Source organism: Muscardinus avellanarius (genome assembly GCF_963383645.1).
Source record: "Muscardinus avellanarius genome assembly, chromosome: 2".
Taxonomy (NCBI): Eukaryota; Metazoa; Chordata; class Mammalia; order Rodentia; family Gliridae; genus Muscardinus; species Muscardinus avellanarius.
This window is the reverse complement of record NC_137787.1, coordinates 31,732,915-31,757,738: the sequence shown is the minus strand read 5'-3', so window position 1 is coordinate 31,757,738 and position 24,824 is coordinate 31,732,915. Positions and strand designations below refer to the sequence as shown.

The 24,824-nt window shown below is 40.5% G+C and overlaps 1 protein-coding gene across 1 annotated transcript in view; it reads right to left on the bottom strand.

Moving 5' to 3' along the window:
• DYTN (dystrotelin) overlaps positions 1-24,824 on the bottom strand; it is a gene marked incomplete at both ends in the record, with an annotated part of 54,737 nt that overhangs the window by 13,244 nt on the left and 16,669 nt on the right. Inside the window, 5 exons of the mRNA XM_080689341.1 lie at positions 382-541; positions 15,897-16,045; positions 18,824-18,935; positions 21,541-21,704; positions 21,926-21,997. Of these exons, the coding sequence (XP_080545467.1) occupies positions 382-541; positions 15,897-16,045; positions 18,824-18,935; positions 21,541-21,704; positions 21,926-21,997 (657 nt within the window). The remainder of the gene's footprint in view (positions 1-381; positions 542-15,896; positions 16,046-18,823; positions 18,936-21,540; positions 21,705-21,925; positions 21,998-24,824) is intronic.

Below are 24,824 nucleotides of genomic sequence, written 5' to 3'. Positions count from 1 at the left end.
GGGTTTCATCCCCAGACCTGCAATAAATAAATAAATAAATAAATAAATAAATAAATAAATAAACTAAAAAAAATCTTAAGAATATATGAGGGATCCTGAGCCAAAATGGTCTGAGAGCCAGTGCTGTAAAGAACTGCTTTGCCCCAGTCTACTGCTTATAAATGATACCCATCTTGTTGTCTTTTAATGGCGCCACCTTCAAGGATGGGAAGGCTAAGGTTTGGAGGGTGGAGGAGGGAGAAGGTTAGGGTATGGGGACAGAGGATACGGACGGCAGTGATCAAGGGGAGGCCGGAAGCTTGGGCTGCAGCTCTCTCCCGGCTGGCCTTGAGGTTCGATTTCCAGGTGGCCCAGATGGCCAGCATTCCCCACACTGCATACCTGGAGGTCTTGTCTCATCTGCTGTAGCTTAGTCCATAGACTCTCCTGATTGGTTGTGAGTTCCTGAATCTTTGTTTCGAACCTATAGCTTTTTTCTTCCTGGGCGGTGTACATGGCTTGTAACTTGTCTTTGAACCGGTTCAACTGCTTTTTAAGGACCCTGAAAAGAGAATAGGTTTGAGTGGTTTGGAAGGACAGGAGGCCATCACCCTCCCAGAGCCCTAGCAAGATGCACTCGGTCCTCCTGTGGAGAAGACTGCGCCTGGACTGCTGTCCAGCACCGATCTACACCACTCGCACCTGCTGCTCTCCACGCACAGCTGACCGCGTGACTCCTACCTGCGCAGTTCCACTAGGAATTCCATTGGCTTTAGAGGCATTCCAGAAAACCCAGTTGGGAATGTTTTGGATTACTTTTAAAACACTTTGACTGGCACATGTTAACCATCCCATAATACTGAAGTTTAGTGTGATAGAAACATGCACTCCATAGCACCTGCTGTATCTCCCTCTGGGTCCTACCCACGCCCTCCCCATCACCATTCACAATATTGAAATGGGTATTGATAGGTTCACAAATATACATAAGATTGTTTGAATTGTTTCCTCCGTGTGTGTGTGTGTGTGTGTGTGTGTGTGTGTGTGTGTGTGTTTAGAGCTTGAACCTAGGGGCATTCTACCTCTGAGCTACACCTACAGCCTTTTTTATATTTTATTTTGAAACAGGGTCTTTCTAAGTTGCTGAGGCTGGCCTCAAACTTGTGATCCTCCTGTCCCGGCCTCCCAAGAACTGCGATGACAAGCATGTACCACCCTGCCCGGCTATCCTTCATCTCTTGACAGCATACTTTCACCTTTATTCCATTGTTCTTTTGTTGAGAAACACTTCATTTAGAATGACAGTACACCTAGCATGGCTATACACCTAACCCTTGACCAGGCCAGAGGGAAGGAACGCTGATACTGCTCATGAATTGTGGGTCTCTTCTGGCTTCTCTTTTTGACTAGTTGTTCATTGGGTTAAGAATGAACCAATCAGTCAGGGTAATTCTTTTTAAAGCATAAGGGAGAGCTTGTCACTCCACTGCTCAAAACTCTGCAGTGGCTCCCCTCGTCCTTTAAAGTAAACTGAAGTCCTTACAGAGGCTAACAAGCTCAGCAAGATGGTGGCGACCTCCTCCCTCTGGCCCCGCTGCCTTTCCCTGCTGGCTTCCTGAGAGCCACACAGAATCTTGGCCGCTCTTTGCACACGCCAGGCAGGTCCCAGCCCCGGAGCCTCTGACCTTTCTACTCCGTCTGCCTCCTTCCTTTCCCTCGCCCAAGTTCTTCCTTGGTTCCCTCACTCACCTTAATGTCTTTGCTCAGATGCTACATTTTCAGTGAGGACTTCCCTGACCACCTAGGAGGAATGACAAATGGTAACCCCAACCTCCCTCTGGCACCGCCCATCCCCTTCCCTTCTTTATTGGTCTTCATGACTTTCCATCATGTCTAATTAGCTGCAGCAGAACCTGAACATACCTTAGAATTTGGCTTCAGGCTCCAATCTTCTGGATACTCATGCTTTAGGACACACTGGGTTTTACTTATTATTTTACTTATACACGACTCGAATGCTTATTCAATTGCTTATAATGTCTTGATTCTGGCAAGTCTTTTCCTATTTCATTTATAACCATGTCCTCAAGGTCTGGCCCCAAATAGTCTTTGTCCCATAATAGGTATTCAGTTGAAATTGCCTGAATATAATCTTATTCTATGATTAATCCTGTTGGTATATTTGTAGAATTTGTGGAAATGAGATTTCTGGTGTGAAATGCACCATTTCTCAATGTTAGAACTGTTGATTTTCCTAATTGCAATAATGCTGAAGAGGGATAGAATTTGGGCTTCCATTCAAAACAGGTGTCTCTAAAGAGAGTCCTTAGCCGGACATGGTGGTACACAGATTGCGGTTTGGAGACCAGCCCTGGAAATTTAGGGAGACATTGTTTCAATGTAAAAAACAGAAAGGGCTGGAGGCCTAGCTCAGAGGTAGAATGCCCTGTGTCAATCCCTAGTGCCAATAAAATAAAATTAAGTCCATAAACTTCCAGAAAGTCACTCAGGTGAGATAGGAGTCTGATTCTAAAATCCTTGATTATAATTGCAGTGTGGAGTTTGTACCTAGGATGGGGTTTTCAGGAAGGAATCAGCCCAGGTGGTTCTTTCCATAATTGACAACAAAGAAACATTCCCTGGAGGCCTCCAAAACAGAGCCTTCTCTACTTTAATTGTTGTGATTGTTTTGGTCACTAGTGATAAGTCTATCTCATGTCGTTGCCACTACCCACAACCTCCCTCCTCTCTGGTCAACGCACCAGGCTTGAACCACTAGAAGATGTATCTTTTTCTACAGTCCAGAGGAAAGTAGGGACAGCCTACTATTGGAAGTCCAGTTCTTCTTTACTCTTTTTTTTTTTTTTTAGTTGGGGGGGGGGCTGGAGATTGAACCCAGAGGCACTCTACCTCTGAGCTATACCCCAGCCTTATTTTATTTCTTATTTTGAAAAAGGGTCTTGCTAGGTTACTGAGGGCCTCATGAGGTTGCAGAGGTTGACCTCGAACCTGAAATTCTCCCATCTCAGCCTTCCAAGTACAGACATGTGCCATCATGCCTGTTTGTTCACTTTTTTCCTTCCTTTCTTCCTTTCTTCCTTCTTCCTTCCTTTCTTTCCTATTTTCATGGAGCATTTCTAGTGAACACAATTCTGGGAGCCTACCACTTTTTAGGAAAATATCTATCATTAACAAATTGTCCAGATCCTCTGAGAAATAATTCCTATCAGATGACCTAAAATCTGTTTTTTCAAACTTTTAAAATGTGTGTGTGTGTGTGTGTGTGTGTGTGTGTGTGTGTGTGTGTGTTTCTGAGGATTAAACCCAGAGGCATTCTGTGTTTGAGCTACACCCCTAGCTCTTTTTTTGAAATAGAGCCTTGCTAGGTTGCTAAGAGTCTCACTACGTTGCTGAAGTTATTTTTCAACCTGATCCTATCCTCTCTCAGTCTCCAAACTACTGGGATTCAGGTATGCACCAACATGCCCAGCTCAAACTTTTAGATCTTTATATGTGTTTTTGTTCTCTGGAGCTGAGCATCTTGACTCTACCATGTACTAGGGCTTTAAGAGGATCCTGGCTGCTCCCAAGACAAAATAACACTGCACAGAGCAGTGAAAGATGGCTTCCCTCCATGGCTCCCCAGCACAGGATGAAACAACGAATCAACAGCTAATAATTGACGGATACTCTTTCTGTTAATATAGTGCAAGAATGTGTTGCTCTTTAGATAATGACATACTGCTGGCAGCTGCTGAACTTGCAGCTAACCATGTATGAGATCTTTTTCACGCTATTTGTTGTGAACCTGTGCCTACATTTGTAGGACTTCTCTTTAATCCCTTAAAATTTGTTCTTAAATGATTGTTCCAATGTTTTAGCCTATTAAATATGAATTATCTCAAATTGTTATTCAGCATATTATGTGTGCCTTTTAGTATCATATGGCACGCATATTTGAGAGACATAAATTTTGACCAAATCAGTGATAAAAATGATGGTAAAGACAGGAACAAAGATGGAGTCTCCATTTTGTATTTCATTAATTAATCATCCCTGCATGCTGGTATACTTTGTATTGATAAGTACTTGATTAGGATACCAAAGGTGAATGCAATAGATATAGATTATATGAAAGGGAATAACTTCACCTTAAAATTAGCTTTAGATAGTGACATTCAGAATTAAAATTTAAAAACTAAATTTCAAAATCTCCCTTTTCATTTTTACATTTTGTTTGAAAATTGGCTCCTTATACTTTCTTTAATTTTCTTGTTAATTTCTTTATCTTATTCTATGAAAGAGAATAGAATTACTTTTAACACTTAAATTACTTTAGTACTTTAGAAGTGTTTAAGTTCCTTTTCATGAGCTGTCCCAGAGTTTTACCAATATTTCCCATCTTTATTATATTTAGATTGTGAAGCATACATCATCATATACGCACATGTAGAATTGTTAATTAACTAAGCATCCACTAGATAGTAAGCCTTGTGCCTAAAAACAAGAGTTTCTTTCTGAGGGGGAACTTCTTGTCAAAGATCCAGAAATTCTGTAAAAGGAAAGGAATGACAACATAGTGATACAATCTCAAAGAATAATTTCCTTGAGCACAATAAGAAGATGGCAGGCAGTTTCCAACCAACATGATATGTCTAGTAGAAAGCTGAGTGCTGATGGAGAATGTTTACTGATTTCCTTGGAAATCAGCAAAATGCACACAAGGCATACAACAAGAATCGATACATCACAGAAAGCGCTTAACCAGCTCTCAAGGAATAGACTCAAATAATCAAAAGTAAAAACTGACTCACTGGCCAGTTATTATTGCCTCACTACTCAAATACAGTCAAATTGATCTTTTACTTTTGTACTAGAATCATAACATTTCTTTGCTTCAAGAATTTCTTCTACATTAAAAATAAAAGAGCAACGCCGGGCGTGGTGGTGCACGCTTGTCATCCCAGCATTTGGGAGGCTGAGACCAGAGGATCGCGGTTCGCGGACAGCCTCAGCTACTTAGTGAGGCCCTCTGCGACTCAGTGAGACCCGGTTTCAAAATAAAGAATAAAAAATAGGGCAGAGGGTGTAGCTCAGAGGTCAAATGCCCCTGGGTTTCATCCCCAGACCCGCAGGAAAAAAAAAAAAAAGAGCAAAATAAAATTGTTGTAGAACATTTTTCTATAAAAGCTAAAGGAAATGCTACAGATGTATCTCTGCGGTCAGAAGTGTGTCTGTCCACCTGTGGTTCTTACCTTCTTTCCCTATGGAGAGCGTTGATGGATTCACGAGCCCTCCATAGTTCATCCTTAAGGCTGACTATGGTCTAGAGGAGGAAGAAATAAGAAAACTGAGAGTTTGGGGCTTGAACTTCGCCTGCATTTCTAAAAATCCATTATTAGAACATAATAATGATATTTTCCCTGAAAATACAGTCTATTCCAAAAAGGAGCTGATGTTTTGGTCTGTGTTTGTAAACAATGATACAGAGGTTTATATATTCAAAGTACAGTTGCACAATCTAATTGGCATTAAAGAAGGTAAATATATAGGAAAGAGTTTCAGGTTTAAAAATAAATTATAGGGCTAGGAATGTAGCTTAGTGGTAGAGTGCTTGCCTAGTGTGTACAAGGTCCTGGGTTTGATCCCCAGCACCATCACCACCACCACCGCAAAACAAAACAACAAAGAAATGTTGCAATAGTCTTTTGTTCAAATTAGATTGCTGCACTGAACATCTCCATCTACAGAAAGCAGTTAAGTCATTTTCTTTCCCTTGGCTTAAAAAATCATTTACTTCTTCCTTCCACCTTCTACTTTAATTTTTTGATGTTCCCATTATTTCTTACTTGGAATATATACAGAGTCATTATTTCTCTTTCAATTCACCCAGTCTGCTGAATTAATGATGGTTGGCTGAGCTCTTATTTAGGGTTTTCCTATTAAACCTTCTCTGTCAACGTCACACGCAGCTCCCTAAACTGCCACCCAAGGGCTTGGCATGACCTGACCCAGTCTGGCCCAGGCTCCTGGGGCACCATGTCCCAGTCCAGCTCCCACATGTCTGGAAGAGAGATTGGATCTCATTACTTTATGTGCACAAGCAGCTGTGGCTAGACTGTAGCCTCCTTTTCTCTCTGCAAATGCTCCCCAGGAGGCCTGGCCGCCTTGGAAGCACCATGCCTATGGAATAGTGGCAGGAGGGGCAGGAAGAAGAAACTGAGCTCTACATGGACTTAAAGCCACATCTTCTCATTGGCTCGTGTCCTCTGTGGCCCCTCGGTGTGACCTATGTCTACCTGCTGCTGTACTTAAATACTCAGATAGTGTCAACATGCTTAGCATAGCCTTCGAATCAGTGAGCTTTATAGTATGCGCAATGAAAAATTCTGCCAGCTTTCTCTAACATTAGTGCTGTCCTATTGTACGATACATATTTTTCTGCAATTGATAAGCACTTCAGGCTTGTGCATATGGACCTACCATAGCATATAAATAAAATGGATTCCATGTTGATTCAGTCATTCCTCATTCAAGGACATTAGGCTGCTTCCAAGTTTTTAAAATTAAAAGCAACGATGTAATGAATAATACTATATATGTTTTCTGTCATACACATCACATGTTTTTGGGTTTTCAGTTTAATAGAAACTGCCCAGGTATATGTACATGTGTGCAAACATCTGTGCATGTATGTATGTATGTGTGTGTGCACACAGTCATGCACATGCACTTGAAAATGCAGGTAAAAAATTGGCAAAGATCTACTCCACACAGACTGCCCCTGGGGAACAAGGGACTAGACCTGGGCTAAAAGTTGGGGCTTAAAAGGATCTAGTTTCATATATACTATTTTAACATCTTAACAGGGTAAGCAGATTCATAGCTTAGTTGTATAATTAACATATTTTTAGTAAAAAAGAAATGTACTATATGCATAAAATAGTATATAGCCACTTGGAAAATGAAAAAGAGGTGTGTGGGAGGGAGGCAGAAACAGCCACACGTCTTTTCAGTTTCTTTCAGAACAAATAAATGCTAATGTGCAAAGCAGATCTGCTGGGGGCGAAGTCTTTTCTTCCTCCTTACTCCAAGCAGGAAGCAGAGCTGCGCTTGGCCTCACACCAGCAGGTCCAGCTCTCTGCCGAGCACTCCATTAAGAGGCGCTGGGTGCTTGCAAGAGGTGTCTTCAAGTGGCTGGGTCTCCACGAGCTGATGATTAAAGTGCACGGGGCTGACGGAGCAGCACACGGAGCTGCTGCGTAGACTTACTCTCCACTCACACTTCCACATTACAGTGGCAAAATGGGAGCTAATTTCGCTTTGATGATTGAAAAGTATTTCAGAAAATCATCTTTTGAAGACCTTCTTTAAGATCACACTGTACTGATTATAGTAATTTCAAAAATTTTCTAGGAGAATAATTGCTTTATAATAGCTAACATAAAAAATAGGAAGGGAAGTGATGGTCAAAGAATGTAATGTCTCACTTATGTAAGATAAATTGAAATCTACTATACTGTATAGAGCCTGTAGTTAACAACACTATTGTATGCTTATAACGGCGCTCAGAGAGTAGATCTTATTTATGTTATACATATATATGTATGTATGTATGTATGTATGTATGTATGTATATAGTGGTACTGGGGTTCCTGGAAACCCTTCTACCTCTGGGCTATACTCCCAGACCTATTTTATATATTTTTTAAATTTGGAAACAGGGTCTCTTAAGCCAGTGAGGCTGGCTTCGAACCAGCATGATCCTCCTGTTTCCACCTCCCAAGTGCGGGGATTACAAGCATGGGCCACCATGCCCGGCGCTATGTTAAATATTCTTAACATGCACCGCTGATGATGATGATGATGATGATGATGATGATGATGATGATGATGGGGTCAAAAGGAAACGTTGGGAGGTGATGGATATTTTTATGGCCAGGTTGGTGGTGATGGTTTCATGGATATATACTTATCCCCATAGTTATAAAGTTGCAAACATTAAATATATACAGCTTTTTATATGTCAAGCATATCTTAATAAAGTGGCTTGAAAAACAAAGTAAAAAAGAATAACTTGCTTTGTAATATGTTAATAGGCATTGTAAAACTAGAATAATTCAAATAATGCTGTTCTGATATAAAAACAAAAATGAAAAGCAATTGAGCTAAGTAGAAAGTGAGGAAGCACATCCCCGAATGGTGACTTTTTGTGTGTGCGTATACTAAAGTAACCATGATACAGGAATTAAAAGAGAAAAGATTTATTTAAGTAAAAAGCAGAAGTAAGAAAGTAGCCTTACCTCTTATTGTGTAAAAAATAAAAGCAGATAGATTTAATAGTTAAATGTCAAGACAAAGTATGTTAAATAAAAAATAGTTAAAGAGTCACTTGATATCGTAGTGGGGATTTTTTTCAAGCATAAAACTGTGAGAGAAATGACAAATGAAAAAACTTGATAGTATTTTAATCAGAATTGAGAACGTCTACATAGCAAATCATGTTACAAATAAGTCTCAAAGAAAATAACTAGAAAGAAATGTTTGTCTTAGTGAAGCTTAAAATACATTAATAAATCAAACAGATAGTGCAAATGACCAAGGACTCTGAAAGAAAGAAAAATCCAATTAATTGCCTTCTAAACTATTTGGGAAAGAAGCTTCATTTCACTCTTAATTAAAGAAATAAAAATCAAAGCAAATATATTCTGCTCATAAAATTAACAAAACTCAAAATGTGGTAGCAGTCAATATGATCTGGCATCGGGGGAGCTGGCTGCTAGCGTTCACGGAGAGTGTGTTAATATTCCTTTCTCAAAGGCAATTTTGAGCTACGCATCAAAAGCATGAAAAATATTTCCATTATTCTTTCTGGCTATTTCACTTTAGAAATGTATTCTAAGAAAATAATTGGGGAACTGTGTACAAAGAATAATACATAAGAATTTTAATAATAAATCTTAAATTACAGCACAAATTGGAAAGAATGAATACCTGGCCACAAAGGAGAAGCTAATAATCATTAAAATGCTTTTGAAGAATTGTAATGACAGTGGAAAATGCTCACAATATAATTTACGCTGATACATAACTATTTAGCCAATAAATTTTCTAGTATGATCTAAACTAACTTAAAAATATAGGGAATGAGCCGGGCGTGGTGGCGCACGCTTGTAATCCCAGCATTCGGGAGGCTGAGACCTGGAAGATTGCGGTTCGCGGACAGCCTTAGCTACTTAGTGAGACCCGGTTTCAAAATAAAGAATAAAAAATAGGGCAGGGGGTGTAGCTTGGAGGTCGAATGCCCCTGGGTTCCATCCCCAGACCCGCAACAACAACAACAACAACAACAACAACAACAACAACAACAAAATATATATATATATATATATAATGAAGTATATTGAAATATTAATGGTAATTAGGCAATGGATTATTTATATATTTTAATTTGTTCTTTGTTCTTTTATGGCTTCCCCAAATTACTGTAACAATTGTATAGCCCTTTATGATCATCAATAAAATGTTATTTTAAAAATATGTGTTCTAGCTGGGCATGGTGACACACACCTGTAATCCCAGTACTTGGGAGGCTGAAACAAAAGGATCATAGGTTCGAGTCCAGCCTCAGCAACTTAGCAAGGTCTCCCAGCAACTTAAGGAGATCTTGTTTCAAAATAAGATAGGGCTGGGGTGTAGCTCAGAGGTAAAATGCCTCTGGGTTCAATCTTTGGCACCAAAAAAAGGGGGGGATGGGGTAAGTTTTTCTATACTTTTTCACTAATCACATTAGATCTTTTCTTAACTAGGACTGGTTTGCCAAACCTCATGGTGTTCTTACACAATGGTTCAGACTAACTGTGCTGCAGTAACGATCCGCCTCACCTGGGGATGTGTGTTGCTGCTGTCAACTGGCTGAGCCTGAGGTCGTCTCTGACGTTCACGGCTGGAGGCCTCTGTGGCTGCTGCTTCCATTTGCCCACTTGGCCTTCTGTATGCTGGTATTTTGGAGCTATTGTATTCAGTGGAGAGCCTGATAAAAGTGGTGTTTCATATGAGTTGTAGAAATTTATAATGGCCAAGTATGAATGACACTGAAGACAGCCTTTTTCAAAAATGTTAAATCAAATGTTGATGTCAATAATCGCCCCAACAGCAATAAAGCCACCCCAATTTTGTGTGTGTGTGTTCTCTTTTCCAGACAGGCTATTTAGTTGATAGAAAGCCAATGAACTATTAATAGGAATGGACATTCCACTTTCCCTTCTCCATGACATCTAGATGTGCAGATGCGAAGAAATTCAGGACAAATGGCAGAAAATCTCCTAGGTCATCTTGTCCAGGTCAGATACTAGGGAGTCTAAGTACAGGTGTATATTTACTATGTCATGTCTAAGAGAACACAGAACAGACCAGTTTAAGGTCAGGCATACTTGATTTTGCACAATCCCATTTAGTTTGACTCCTTTATTCAAAATTATTTTTAAAGCATCTTACTATCTTGAATTATTGCAACTCTTCCTCTCTCATCTCTCATCTATCCTCTATCTATATCTATTTATTTCTATCTATCTATCATCTGTCTATCAATACATACATATTCACACACATACACACATATAAAACAAAAAAGCAGAGAACTCCTTGTTTACAGAGAGTTCACACTAAAAAACATCAATATTCAATTACGTTGATATATTGTGATATTTTCTGTAAGATTCAATGAGAGCATATGGATAAAAGTGCTTATGGTAACCTGTAACTTCATTGTAACATTTCCTGAGCAATATATTCTACTCAGACCCTATATAATTTTATTTTCCTTTTTTTTTTTTTTGGTTTGGAGAGGGGGTTTGTTTTATTTTGTTTTTGAGATGAGGTCTTACTAAATTGCCTCGGCTGGCCTTAAACTTGTGATCCTCCTGGCTCAGCCTTCCGAGTTGCTGGGATTACAGGTGTGTGCCACTGCTGGCTCCATCTGAGAAAATTCTAATAAATTGGCATTGTTCCACTCGGATTTAGCTTGGCCTTCTGTAACAAAATACCATACCTGGGGTGGCTTAAATTAAGGTGTGTGTGTGTGTGTGTGTGTGTGTGTGTGTGTGTGTGTGTTACTGGGGATTGAACCCAAGGGCATTTTACCTCGGAGTTACATCCCAGCCATTTTTCTTTTTTTATTTTGTAAAGGGTCTTACTAGGCGGCTGAGAGTCTTGCTATGTATGTTGCTGAGGCTGGCCTCTAACCTGCTCTTCCCTCGTCTCAGCCACCCAAGTACTGGGATTACAGGCATGTGCACCATGCCTGGCTTATTTTCCTATAGTTCTAGAGGCTGGAAGTCTGAGACATGGTGACAATGGTCAGACACACATATTTTCTGCACCCATATACACATTTAGAAATATCAGAACACATACTGAATTTGTTTTTAAAACAAAAATGGGATCATTCTCTGCACATCATTCAGCCCCTTGCTTTTTGTTTTGTTTTGTTTGTTTTTCCTCCTGTGTTTGGCAGTGCACACCCTCTAGGATGATAGGCAGGAGCTAAGCCTTGCTCTTTCAAGCAGATCCATTGGGTTCTGTTGTATTCTGTGTCCTATGTGGTCTACCACTTTCCTGACAGGTTATTTCTGTTTTATTATTCTGACCACCAATGAAACAATAAATACTCTCATTCACTATACAGTGGTGCTTTCATCCCCACGGACGAGCATTTCAAGAAGGGCCCACTGGCCAGATCTTGAGCTCCTCTCACTGCCTGGTACACACCAGCCTTCAAAACCCAATCTGGCCACGCTGCTTCTTGCCCCTTCTTGATTTCTGGTTTTCCTGACTTGCTTAGGAAGGACTTCTCCAGCACAGTTCCCATTTTTCTGATATTCTTAAACATTTTTTTTACATAAATTTCATTCAAATTGGAATTTATTTTTGGGTAGGGTTTAATTCTCAGCAACTCAGAAGGCTGAGTCAGGAGAATCACAAGTTTGAGGCCAGCCCAGGCAACGTAAGGAGACCCTGTCTCAAAATAGAGGCCCGTTTTTCTTTTTTCTATCAGATGGATTATGAATGATCAGATGGATTTCAGAATTTTGTTTTCTTTCTCATTGAATTGAAATAGCACCTTTGTCAAATACTACATTTTCATATGTACCTGATTTATTATTAAATCTTATATTCCCATCTTCAAGTCTACACATTCATCCCTATTTTATACTGTTCCATTTGGTCATAGAACTATGACCAAATAGTTCTATGACCATGACCTATGAATAACGAGAAACAACCATTAGCTTTTGAAACATGGACATTCTTAGGTTAGTGTCTTTCCTTTTAGATGTTTGCTGTGTTTCTCTGTTCAGGTCTTGTTTTTTGTACTCAGTGGAATATAATTTTCTTTACACGAGCCTTTTTTTTTGTTAAACTTTTTTCCTACTTTATTTATAAAATAAGTTTAAAGTTATTATAGGGATTTTGATAAAATTTCTAGCTGGATATTTCTAATATAATAAAGAGTTATGAATTCTGTGCATAACTATTTTATGTTCCACTATCACTCAAAGCCTATTAATTCTAGTAGTTTTTGCTAGTTTCATGGGGATTCGCAATCATATTAGCTGCAAATGGAAGTAATTTTGCCTGTTCTTTTTCAGCATTTTAATTTCCTTTTCTATTACATTTGCAAGAACCTCTCTAAATATTTAATGCCAGTGGTGATATTTGTCACATAACTTTCAATTATGTTTTTGTAAATAAAAGTATTCTCTTCTCAGTGTGAGTTATTATATTTAAAGTAGTTATTATATTTAAAGTAAGTAAATCCACACCAAAAGCTTTTTACCATTAGATTGTTTGTTAATTCACTGAATAGATTCAATATTATCACTTGGGCCATAGTCATTAACCTCTTAGAAGACAACCAGTGCTAATGTGCCAATATCAATATCAGTGTCTTGATATCAAGGATGTGTTTTTGCCTATTATCACACTGTAAAGTAGTAATATTATACATTCATTTTTGCCTAGATTGACCACTCATCAATATCTAGGCTAAACTGAAAATTATTTGGGGGGGGGCAACCCTCTTAAACTTGGGGTAGAGAGGATATAACACAATGAAATTTAAGTAACCTTCAGCCATTTGTAGCCCTTACAATTCCTCCCTTTCTCCTTCCTTCATATTTGTATTCTCATTCTTCTTCCTATTCTTTGGTGCTGGGGGTTGAGCCCAGGGGCATTCTACCTCTGAGCTACACCCCCAGACCAGTTTTATTTTTATTTGGAAACAAGGTCTTCCTAAATTGCTGGAAGTCTCCCTCAAATGCTGCGGCTGGCTTCAAACCTGCGATCCTCCTGTCTCAGCCTCCTAAGCACTGGGATAAGAGGCCTGCGCCACCATGCCTGGCCTGTAATTCCCTTTATTTCTCTTATTACCACAAATACTACCCTGACAGGTTATTCTTGTTCTTAAGTGAAGAAAGTGAGTCATAAAATAGGCCACACACATGGCTGGCTGAGGACCAGGCTTCTGTGTTCCTCTATCCCGGACCCCATCAGACTTTGCCGCCTCGTTCCCACACTCCCTGTGAGTCTCTTCCAAGTCCATCCTAAAAGAGCTCATGTTCTACCTTAACTACCCACCTTCTGTCCCTCCATCATTCATCTGTCAATTTTATTATCCACTTGTCCATTCAACAAACATTTATCGAGCATTTAGCTGGGAGGATGAGATGACATTTGCGCAAAGGCCTTTGGTCTGAGTTACCCAGGTACCCTGAGGAGGCAGCACACCTGGCAGGCTCATGGCAAGGAGAAGCTGATGTAGGTCAAGTCAGGTGAGGAGCCTTGGAGAGGTTCAGAGCTGGTGGGGAGCAGGGTTGTTAGGGCCAGGAGAAAGGCCATTGGAAGACTTTGCCTTTCTTTGATGATGGAAAACCATCAGAAGGTTTGGGTAGAGGATTGACATAATCTGACCAAATTTTGAAAAGGCTCACTCTGTCTGTGCCACTAGAAGTAGAGTGTTGGGGAGACCACTGAGTTTATCTTAATAAAATGAAATAACAAAATGTGCCCAAAGATGCACATACAAGGATGCTGAATGTAGAATTATGAGGGGGGAGATTTGGGAATAACCCAAATGGTTGATGAATTGGAGATTGTTTGTGGTTGTGGTACTTCCTTGAAAGGGTGAGGATTAAAAATTATTTGGAATCAGGTGGGGTAGCACACACCTATAATCCCAGTACTTAGGAGGCTGAGATAGGAGGATAACAGGTTTAAGGCAAGTCTCAGCAACTTAGCAAGATCCTGTTACAAAATAAAAAAAAATTAAAAGAAAATGGCTGGGGATACAGCTCAGAGGTAGAATGCTCCTAGGTTCAGTCCTCAGTGCACGCGCGTGCACACACACACACATACACACACACACACACACATGATTTGCAATCTAATGACATGGGAAATATGAGACATGTTTTTTATTTAATGTAGGTGAAAATAAGAATGGAAAATTGTATTTATAACATTATTCCTGTTTTGGTAACACTAAAATGTGTTACCAAATGGGTTAGCACTCATCTGTGAGTAGTGGGATAATACATGCTTTACTTTTTCTATTTTTTTAAAATAAAGTATCAGCTCTGAATTAGACTTTCAAAAGCAAGCTAGCTAAAAACTAGAAATCTAGAGCAAAGTTATTCAAATAGCCTTAGGATCTTCTATGCCTTTATATGTAGGAATAACTCTAATTAGATGGTCACTGTTATATTTCGTATTTAAAGACCTCTTGCACTGGAGACAGCCCGTTGGAGGCAGAACTTGGTTCTGGGGAAGGGTCCCTGGGGGCATGGCCAGGTACAGTGTGTGTGTCCCTGCCACCCAGCTGCAGCATGTGTCTTTCTAACCTTTTGCTCTATGCTCAACAACCAGCGCCTATCTGGCAGCTGGCCTAGCAGGGACTATATCAGAGAGAAAGAGAGAGGGAGAGACAGAGGGAGGAAGGGAGGGAGGGAGGGAGGAAGGGAGGGAGGGAGGGAGGGAGAGAGAGAGAGAGAGAGAGAGAGAGAGAGAGAGAGAGAGAAAGAGAGAGAGAAAGAGAGAGAGAGAGAGAGAGAGAAAGAAAGAGAGAGAGAGAAAGAGAGAGAGAGAGAGAGAGAGAGAGAGAGAGAGAGAGAGAGGGAGGGAGAGAGATATCCTAGAACTGTGAGCAATTACACCTTTCTTCCTTGTGGTCAGGTGTTTGGATGAGAATGTTGACTGAAACAGTCACTAAAAGGCATTGTTACCTCTTAGCTGTACTTTAAAACCAAAGGTAATTTCTAGACAGAAAAGGCATCAATTTTACTCAGCCATAGAGAAGAACAAAATTATGTTGTTTGCAGGAAAATGGATGGAACTGGAGAACATTATGCTGTGAGATTAGTCAATCACAAAAAGTGAAAAGTCAGATGTTCTCCCTAAAATGAAGAAGCCAGAGAGAAAGTGGGACACAGGAGGGACTCCAGACAAAGAAGAAAAAACCTTAAATGAGTGAAAAAGTGGACCTAGCTGAGGGGGGGGTGGGAGAGGGGAAGAGGAAAATTTCCTAATGCACATGATGTACATTCACAAACATATTCAAGTCAATCACTAAGCCAAACATGAGAAGGAGGGAGAGGGGAGGGAATGGAGTGGGAATTGGGGAAGGGCTCAGTAAGTGATGTGTGCATGTATGCCTCTACCAACTACCTCATTAAGATGTATAACTACAATGCACCAATAAATAAATAAAGAAAAAAGAAAGGGCATCAGAATCCCCCCTCCCCACTCCTCCTCTTTAGGAGCCTCAGAATTAGGAAACCGCTGCTGTGTTCTGTGCTGGTGTCACCCAACACCCAGGTCCAGGGAGACATTCTGTAGGGCTGTGGCTCAAAGACACTCACTTGGCAGGTGCATGGCTAGCCTTGTCCTTTGGATTCACCTGGTCCAGCAGCTTCTGCCTTCTCAGAGCTGCTCTCCTTCCATAGTCCCCTTGGAGCAGGTTGCTTCTGAGGTTCCTGAAGAGGAGTTTTGTATTCTCCCTTGCTGACATCTGCAGTAATGGCCAACATTAGAAAGCACACCAGATCAACCTAAGCGTGGTCTTCTTTCTGTGCTTTGTTGGGCTGGCCACTGTGAAAGTTTTGGAAATTATTTCTTACTTTTATGCCTTTGGGGAAACAATCTTCCTTGCTTATTTATAATCTTATTTCCTTAATTCCTTATGTCTGGACTCTCTTTACATTCTCGTATGAATATAGACATAGTACAAGATTCAATACCTCCTCTTTCTTAGAAGGACACAGCAACCTAGAATTCCAGAGCTAGAGGAGGAAATGAAAGGGGAGCAAATCTGTGGTAGCTAACATTTTGAGCTGTGGATTTATTTGAGAATTGGAGGCTAACTCATGGATTTATCTTCAGGAACTACTCATAGATTTAAACCTTGCAGACAACTGAACCGAAGTGGATTCATGGACCACCCGAATTCCATCATCCACCTTACCTTAAGAACTTCTACCAAAAAGAAACAAAGAAGGAATGAGGTATTCCATTTTAAAAATCCTCACAACTTGAAATTCAAAGTGTAATAACAAAATGACCACATGGTGTCAGTGTAACACCACCAAACCCCAGGCTTTCAGGTTGAGAAGCCCAGCAGTAGACCAATAAACCTGCAGAACTGAGTGACTTGTTTAGTTAGCAAGGCAGTGGCCACTGGTAATTATTTGGGAAGATCCAGGCACTTGACATGTGTGGACCATTTATGTTAAAGAGAGAGAATGGGAAAACTGTCCTGGGCAGAGGCAATCAACCAATATTCTTCACTATTGTGGATTTGAGTGAGATGTCACTTGCAAGGAGAAACTGATTCATAGGAAATTGGTGATAAAAAATAATATTTTTGTTTGGAAAAATTAGAATGCTTAAAATGGACTATCATTTTTCTCTTTATTCTTATAAAGAACTAAATTTACTTTGTTGGGTACTAATGATTTTCTTTAAAACACAAAAACCTTGAAAGGCAGCTCTTTTTTTGTCAAAACTGTGATAATAGTCTCTTTTTTGGTACTGAGAATGGAATCTGGAGGCATTCTACTTCTGAGCTACACCCCTAGCCTTATTTTATTATTTTATTTTGAAACAAGGTCTCACTAAGTTGCTGAGGCTACGAACCAGCAATCCTCCTGTCTCAGCCTCCCAAGTGTTATTAGAATTACGAGTGTGCACCACCACACCCAGTTCTTTCTTTTCTTTCTTTTTCTTAAAAAGTACTTTAGTGGTGCATAATGGCATATGCTTGAAGTCCCAGTACTTGGGAGATTGAGACAGAAGGAGCACAGTTTCGAAGCCAGCCTTAACAATTTATCGAGGCCCTCAGCAACTTAGTGAGACCTTGTTTCAAAATAAATAAATAAATAAATAAAATAGGGCTGGTGATGTAGCTCAGAGGTAGAACATCCCTGGCTTCAATCCCCAGTACCATGCTTATGAATGCATATGTGCATCCACATACACACAAACACACACATTAAAAACAACAACAAAAGAAAGAGAAAAACACTTGAACTTAGGGCTCAGGAAAAGACATGTCGTATACACTTATAATCTCAGTAATTGGGAGGCTGAGACAGGAAAGAGGATCACAGTTCATGATCATGGCCGGCATGATCAGAGTTCATGGCCAGCCTCAGAAACTTAGGTTTTCCCTAATTTGGTGAGACCCTGTCTCAAAATAAGAAGTAAAATAGGGCTGGGGTGTTGCTTGGCGGTAGAATACCCTTGGGTTCAACCCTAGTATTAAAAAAAAGAATTGTTTATCAGGCATGGTGGTGAATAATGGGAGCCTGAGACAGGATGATCACAGGTTCGAGGCCAGTCTCAGCTACTTTGTGAGACTCTCTGTAACTTAGTGAGACCCTGTTTCAAAATACTCCCAGACTAAGCCCGGCATGGTGGCGCACTCTTGTAATCCCCGCACTTGGGAGGCAGAGACAGGAAGATCACGCAGGTTTGAAGCCAGCCACTTAGGAGACCCTGTTTCCAAATAAAAATGTAAAAATAGGTCTGGGAGTGTAGCCTGGAGGTAGAAGAGCTTCCAGGAACCCCAGTACCACACACACACACACCAAAAAAAACCCTCCCAGACCTATTATTTTTATTTGGAAACAGGGTCTCCTAAGCTAGCACGGCTGGCTTCAAAACTGCACAATCCTCCTGTCTCTGCCTCCCAAACACAGGGATTACAAGCATGTGCCACCACGCCCGACCTATTTTATATTTTTATTTGGAAACAGTTTCTCTTAAGCCAGCGAGAATGGCTTCAAACCTGTGTGATCCTCCTGTCTCCGCCTCCCATGTGTGGGGATTACAAGCGTGTGTCACCACGCCCGGCTCCAACTTTTTTTTTTTTTTAAGAAAAAGAATTGCTAAAAAAGTTTTAGCATCTAAAAGCTCTACTGCATCATTTTTACCAAGCCAGAGTCCATTTCTTTTCCATCCACACCAATTTCCAATGTCTCCGCACTCTTTCTTTCCTTTTTTTCCCCCTTTCTAACTTTAACAGATATTTTCTAGTGGAATCAGATTGGACTGTCCAGCTTTCTCTCATCCCCAACAACTTCCACTAAAATCTGCAATGTAAAGAAAGTCTGCTTATATTGAGTAATAGATAAGGTTGAGCTTGCCACTTCCTTAACTTAAATATTATAATGCACAACAGAAGTAAAGCCTATGGCTTTACCAGAAAGATGGTTTATGGTTTGTTCAATGGCTATAGCTTATAAAGACTCGATTGATGGATACTTTGGTACTTTGCATTCGATGTTACCTGAACACAATGTTCAATGACAGGATGTGGCTTCTGGAGTGACTTGCTGTGGAGACCAGATAAGAAGCACACCTGGCAGATGTCAAAGTTGAGACATTTCAGACAGCGGTATCTGCCAATTAAATTGGAAATTGCAGCTTACATTGTTATCAGTGGAGAGCAAAGAAATAACATTTGATGGAGAACAAGCTCCTGAAAATATATAGTGCATGTCTGACCGATCCAGTAAATACAAAGGTAGTGTAATAAATCAAAACTGATAATGTATAAGTGACTCTGATGTGTTTATTTAACTAGAGAAAGTTTCTTTTGATAGTATTTTATAAGGCATTATATTAACATGGTTTTGTCCAAAAACCTCTGATATAGAAGTCTGACTTACCCCATTTCCCCATAGCATGTGCCTCTTTTCGATAAGGTATTGTAGGTAATAGCAGGTGAAACTCATAGGTCTGCACAGATCAGGGACAATCTCTGGTCTTTAGAAGGCCAAGTCTTGGCCTTCTTCCTGCTACCTTCAGATCTGTGAATGCTTTTGCTCCCAAATGACTTTACTAATGTCCCTAAAACCAAAGGTATTGCCTGAGCTTTCTAAGATTTTTTTATTGGGGGGTGGTACTGGGGTTCCTGGAAGCCCTTCTACCTCCGGGCTACACTCCCAGACCTATTTTTACATTTTTATTTGGAAACAGGGTCTCCTAAGCCAGCGTGTGCGGCTGGCTTTGAACCTGCGTGATCCTCCTGTCTCTGCCTCCCAAGCGCGGGGATTACAAGCGTGCGCCACCATGCCCGGCGTGCTTTCTAAGATCTTAAAACACAAATTTAAGGTTAGGATTATAATACATCTAACTTAAAACAAAATAGAATGCTAGAGTGAAAAAAACCTCAGGCATCATTTCTGGTACTTATTCTACTTGGCTTTAGATGTCTAAGAGGAAAGATAGCTCCCATGAAAGCATTACTAAGAGGAAGCTTAATCTCTTTCTTAACAAATAATGATCTAATCCCAAACTTAAAGTATGGTGCTTCTTGTTCTCTGCTTTAATATTTTCTCTGGTGACCTGAGCAAGTCACTTAAATTCTTTAGCCCTCAGATTTTGCCATCTATAAAATAGGAAAAATAATAACTAATTTATGTTATACATAATGATTTTGAAAAAATACTTCAGTGTAAAAATTGTGTTTTATATTTTCACAAGGTGAATTCTGTATCTGGCCTAGTAGACATGTGGCAATTACATAAGATACAACGTTTACATTGCTAATTGGTTAAATGACTGTAATCAGACAAAATGGTAAGTAATATTCACGTTTCTCCACTATCCAAGAGGCGTTTGTTTTTCATTGTAGTATGGATATTTCTTTGGTTCTGCCTGCTTGATTTCCAACAGTTCCGCCCACTAACGTGTTTTATTGTTTCAAGTTAGTTATTTACAAAGTTTTTTTTAAATAAAATGAATAAATTTCACTGTGTCCTCCAGATTCCCTGCAAACTCCATTCATTTCCTCAGAACAATTAAAACTTGATTTCCAGGTTTTGATTTGTCTCACCACAGAACGTATTTAAGGTCTAGGTCAGTTTAGGTCGGGAAATATAGGAATGGAAGCGGAAGAAGATGAGCAAGAGCCGAGCGGTGAGCCCTCCCAGCCGCCCTCTGCGGACCCCAGCCTGACCTGTCTCCAACTTCTGGATTGTTCAGGGCTTCCCGTGTCCACTGAACATGAATAACAGGTCTAGGGTCACCTAGACCTGCTATTTTTCTTTTCTCCTCCCTAAGCTTGTACTAGTAACTCTGATTTTACCTTCTCATTGTTTATTACATCACCTTTCTCTGAGATGAGATTTTGACGGTCATCCTGAAAGCTTTGGAAAGGCAAGAGTCTCTCACCCCCACACTTAGTTTTCAGATCGGTCGGATCACCATAGAGAAGATCCAGGCTGCGTTGCTCTGACAGATGCTGGTCCCTGTGGATGCCACGCTGTAATCTCAGCCGCATCCACAGGGAGGCAGTAGAGCACCGTGGCTGCAACGCAGGACCCTACTTCCGCCCTCCACCGCCTGCCAAACAGGGGGACCCACTTTAACTGGGGGTAGCAGCCACCTCGTGTAAGGCGTATTGTAACATGTTGAAAACGGTCCGTGTGAACTGGACATCCTAACATTTGCTTAATATGTAACAAATATAAACTATTCTTGCTTTTATGGATGGCTCCAAAGTATTAAAAAAAAAAAAGGCTTTTTTGTGTGGTGAAAGGGGAGAAAAAAAGACAATTTTTCTCTCTTAGAAAAGTAAAGTGTTTACTGGTCACAGTATGAGTCACTGGAAATAATATCAATTTTAGAAGATTAATTAATTAATTAATTAATTGTTATTAGGGATCTACCTCTGAGATATACTCCCAGCCTCATTTTATTTTATTTTTTAAACAAAGTCTCTCTAAGTTGCGGAGGGCCTTGCTAAATTGCTGAGGGTAACCTTGAACCTGTGATCCTCTTGTCTCAGCTTCCCTAGTACTGGGATTACAGGTGTGCACCACTAAGCCTGGCTAAATAAATTTATCTTCAACCAGGATGCCACAGGCAAGGAACCACTGGGCTGGGGGCTGGGGTGGGGGATCAATGGAGTTCCAGATGTGTGAGAAGGACCTCGGAAAACAATCTAGCTTTAGACTCGTTTGGAGAACGACTATCTGTGAAGTACCAGAGAGACTGTACCTGAGTCCTGTGATGGGGAAGGTCCTGCAGACACTGCAGCGAGCTGGGTGAGCGGCTGTTTCAGTGGTGGACAGTCGGTGGCAGGTTGGGAGCCACAGCAGGATGAGAGGCTCAGACTGTACCCAAGCTAGAAATTTCTCCTCCTTGATTCCTGGGCTCAACACCTGAAAAACAACAGCATGCTAAAATGTGTTATCAGGCATGACTGCGTATTTATCTTCTTTTCTGGCTTTATTTCTGTCAGCTTTGCCAAACAAGTTTATCATATGAGAAGTTGGAGGCAAGTCGGCTTTCTAAATTAGGTGGTCTGGGATGCTGTGTGGAGTCCAATTTAAATCGGCCGACATATCTGCCTGGCTCCTGAGGACGTTGTCAGGGCACTCACCCCTCTGAAACAGCTGCGGACAGCGCTTTCCACGGGGCACAGAGCACGACTCTCCCCCACAACATTTGGGATCTGCAAGAGACAACCTCAAGTCAGCTGTTAGAAAATGCAGAACTATGTGTCCACCTGAACCAGTACTGCCAGAGGGATGATGCTGTGCTCAGAGCCCCCGGTCCTGAGTCGTGGGTGTCTGAGGCTGGAGGAGCTGTATCAATCCAAGCAAACAGTGTCTGTGGCTGGAAATGCAGCTCAATGGAAATGCTTGAGTTGAAACAGTGAGTGGACAGGTGGAAGAAGATGAAAGAAGAATGCCTAGAAGTTAGGGTGATACAGGGATGGATGCCTCTGCTGTTTCACTTCTTATCATTCAGTCAAATTATCTGAACCTCTCTTGTCCCTGTTACTCCAGAAATGCGGATCACAAGGTTAGTGTATTAAAGCTTATGGTGGGTTTAAGGAAAATCTTTTTTAGTGTTTCACATGTCTTTGAGGCAGAATGGTAATAATTACCCTTGTTAAAGTAAGGGGTGACATGAAATGAAATGACATCCTCACGCTCATTGCAGTATTACAACGGCCAAGATAGGGAAACCACTTAGTTGTCCATCAACACTGATGACACCGATGACTGAAAAAAAGAGTGCTATGGGAAACTTTGGAGTGTGAACAATAAAAAGCCTGTCACTGGCCCTACATGGATGAAACTGAAAACATTACACTATGAAATCACGACACACAGAAAAACAAATATAAATTATCTCATTTACATGGAGAATCTAGAAAAACTGAACTCAGAGAAACAGAGAGTAGAATGGTGTTTTTCCAAGAGCTGGAGGGGTCGAGAGATGGGGACATGCTGGTCAAAGGGTACAAACTTTATTTATAAGATAAATAAGTTATGGGGATCTGTTTTATATCATGATGGCTATTGTTAAAAACACTACATTGTTTACCTAAAATACGATATAAGAGCAGATTTTAAATGTCCTCCTCTCTCCCCACACACTCATCTATACAAATAGAGGAATTAATTGGACTGTGGTAATCATTACACAGTGTATACCTATGACAATTTATCAAGTTTTTTTTTTTTTTTTTTGACAAGGTATTTCTATGCTGCCCAGGCTAGTCTTGAACTCCCATGCTCAAGCCATCCTCCCTGTCTCAGCTTCTGAGTAGCTGGGGCAGGTGCAAATATGGCCAGGACTTGGCTCTGACATCACCTATGCACAGATAGGTGTACTTGCCATCTGTTGATTCTCATTTGGTTAGAGTCCTAATTCCACATCTGATGCTTTCTGTAAGCACAGGCCGTCCACAGGCATTGCCCTCAAACCCAAAAGTAATCTCAGAGACTCCCTGCCAAGCCCATCAACTCAAATAAACATTCCTCTAATCAGGAAAGTGGTACTTAGAACCTCTTTGCTGACAATTAGCCAGGCAGAAGTCAACAAACATTTGCCTAATAGTGACAAGATGGCTTGTGCTTTAAATTGATAATAACCCTGTCACCAGTCGAATGTAAGTAACTAAGCACTCTGTTATTTAGCTTTGTCTGAAAATTAAAAAAAAAAACAAAAACAACAACTAATTTCTCTTCTTTTGGCTTCTCAGTGCTTATGAGCTAACTGGACAACTTACTTAGACTGTGTTGCTGATTCAATATTTGAACTCCTCTGGTGTCCTTGAGACCTGAGAAAGGAGTTTCATTTCATTGTAAAATAAAGGAGGTGGGCACCTTGATATCCAGTCGCCAGCTCTGTGGTCTTAACACGAGAAGAAAATTCACTCTGCAGTGTGTTTTAACCTATGCTTTTGCCTTTAAGTATGTGACAAAGATTTCTTGGGGTAATTGCCCATTTGACTAATTTCTTGCAGGTGTTCTATGGAAGAATTAAATGTGGCTAGACGGCATGCTGGTGCAGAATGGCACTTGAAATGATAATTAGGATTCTTAGGGGAGAATTTGAATCACATAGTGGGGTCTGGAATTTTCTATGGAAATCCACCTTTGAGTCCATAATGGTAGTCAATGGGATGATAATTTGCTATGCAAATCTCCACCTTCCTAGTGGCTTTCTCAGGAGCATACTAAAGCATGGGGCGTGTGGTGGGGAGGAGGGGGAGGCTGCAGGAGTTGCCACTTCGCAGCTCAGTCACCTTAGTTGAGTTTAGAACAAGGGCAGATTCTTAGGGCTGACTGAGTGCAAGGAATTCTAGGAGAAGGTAAATACCTTTCACCATATTTATTTTCTAAACATGCAAGTTTTACCACACTTGTTATTTCCTTCCTTCCTTCCATCAGATCCAGATCCTTATTAATGACAGACACATTCTTTTCCATTGAGCTACATTTCCAGCCACAAACATTGGATTTAAATATCACTCTGAGCCGGGCGTGGTGGTGCACGCTTGTAATCCCAGCATTTGGGAGGCTGAGACCGGAGGATCGTGGTTGGTGGACAGCCTCAGCTACTTAGTGAGGCCCTCCGCAACTCAGTGAGACCTGGTTTCAAAATTAAAAATAAAAAATAGGGCAGGGGGTTAGCTCGGAGGTCGGTTCCATCCCTAGACCCGCAAAATAAATAAATAAATAAATAAATAAATAAATAAATATCACTCTAAATCAAATAGATCTAATAGACATTTACTGTACATTTTATCTAATAATCATTTAATACACATTTATTTCAATTACATATTGAACATTCTCTAGAATAGAGCATAAGGACAGAAAATGTCTTAACAAACTAAAAAAGAATTTTTTTGTGGTACTAGGGGTGGAACCCAGGGGTTTTTTCTACCTCCAAGCTATACTCCCAGACCTATTTTATACTTTATTTGGAAACAGGGTCTCACTAAGTTGCTGAGAGCCTCACCCAGTAGCTGAGGCTGGCTT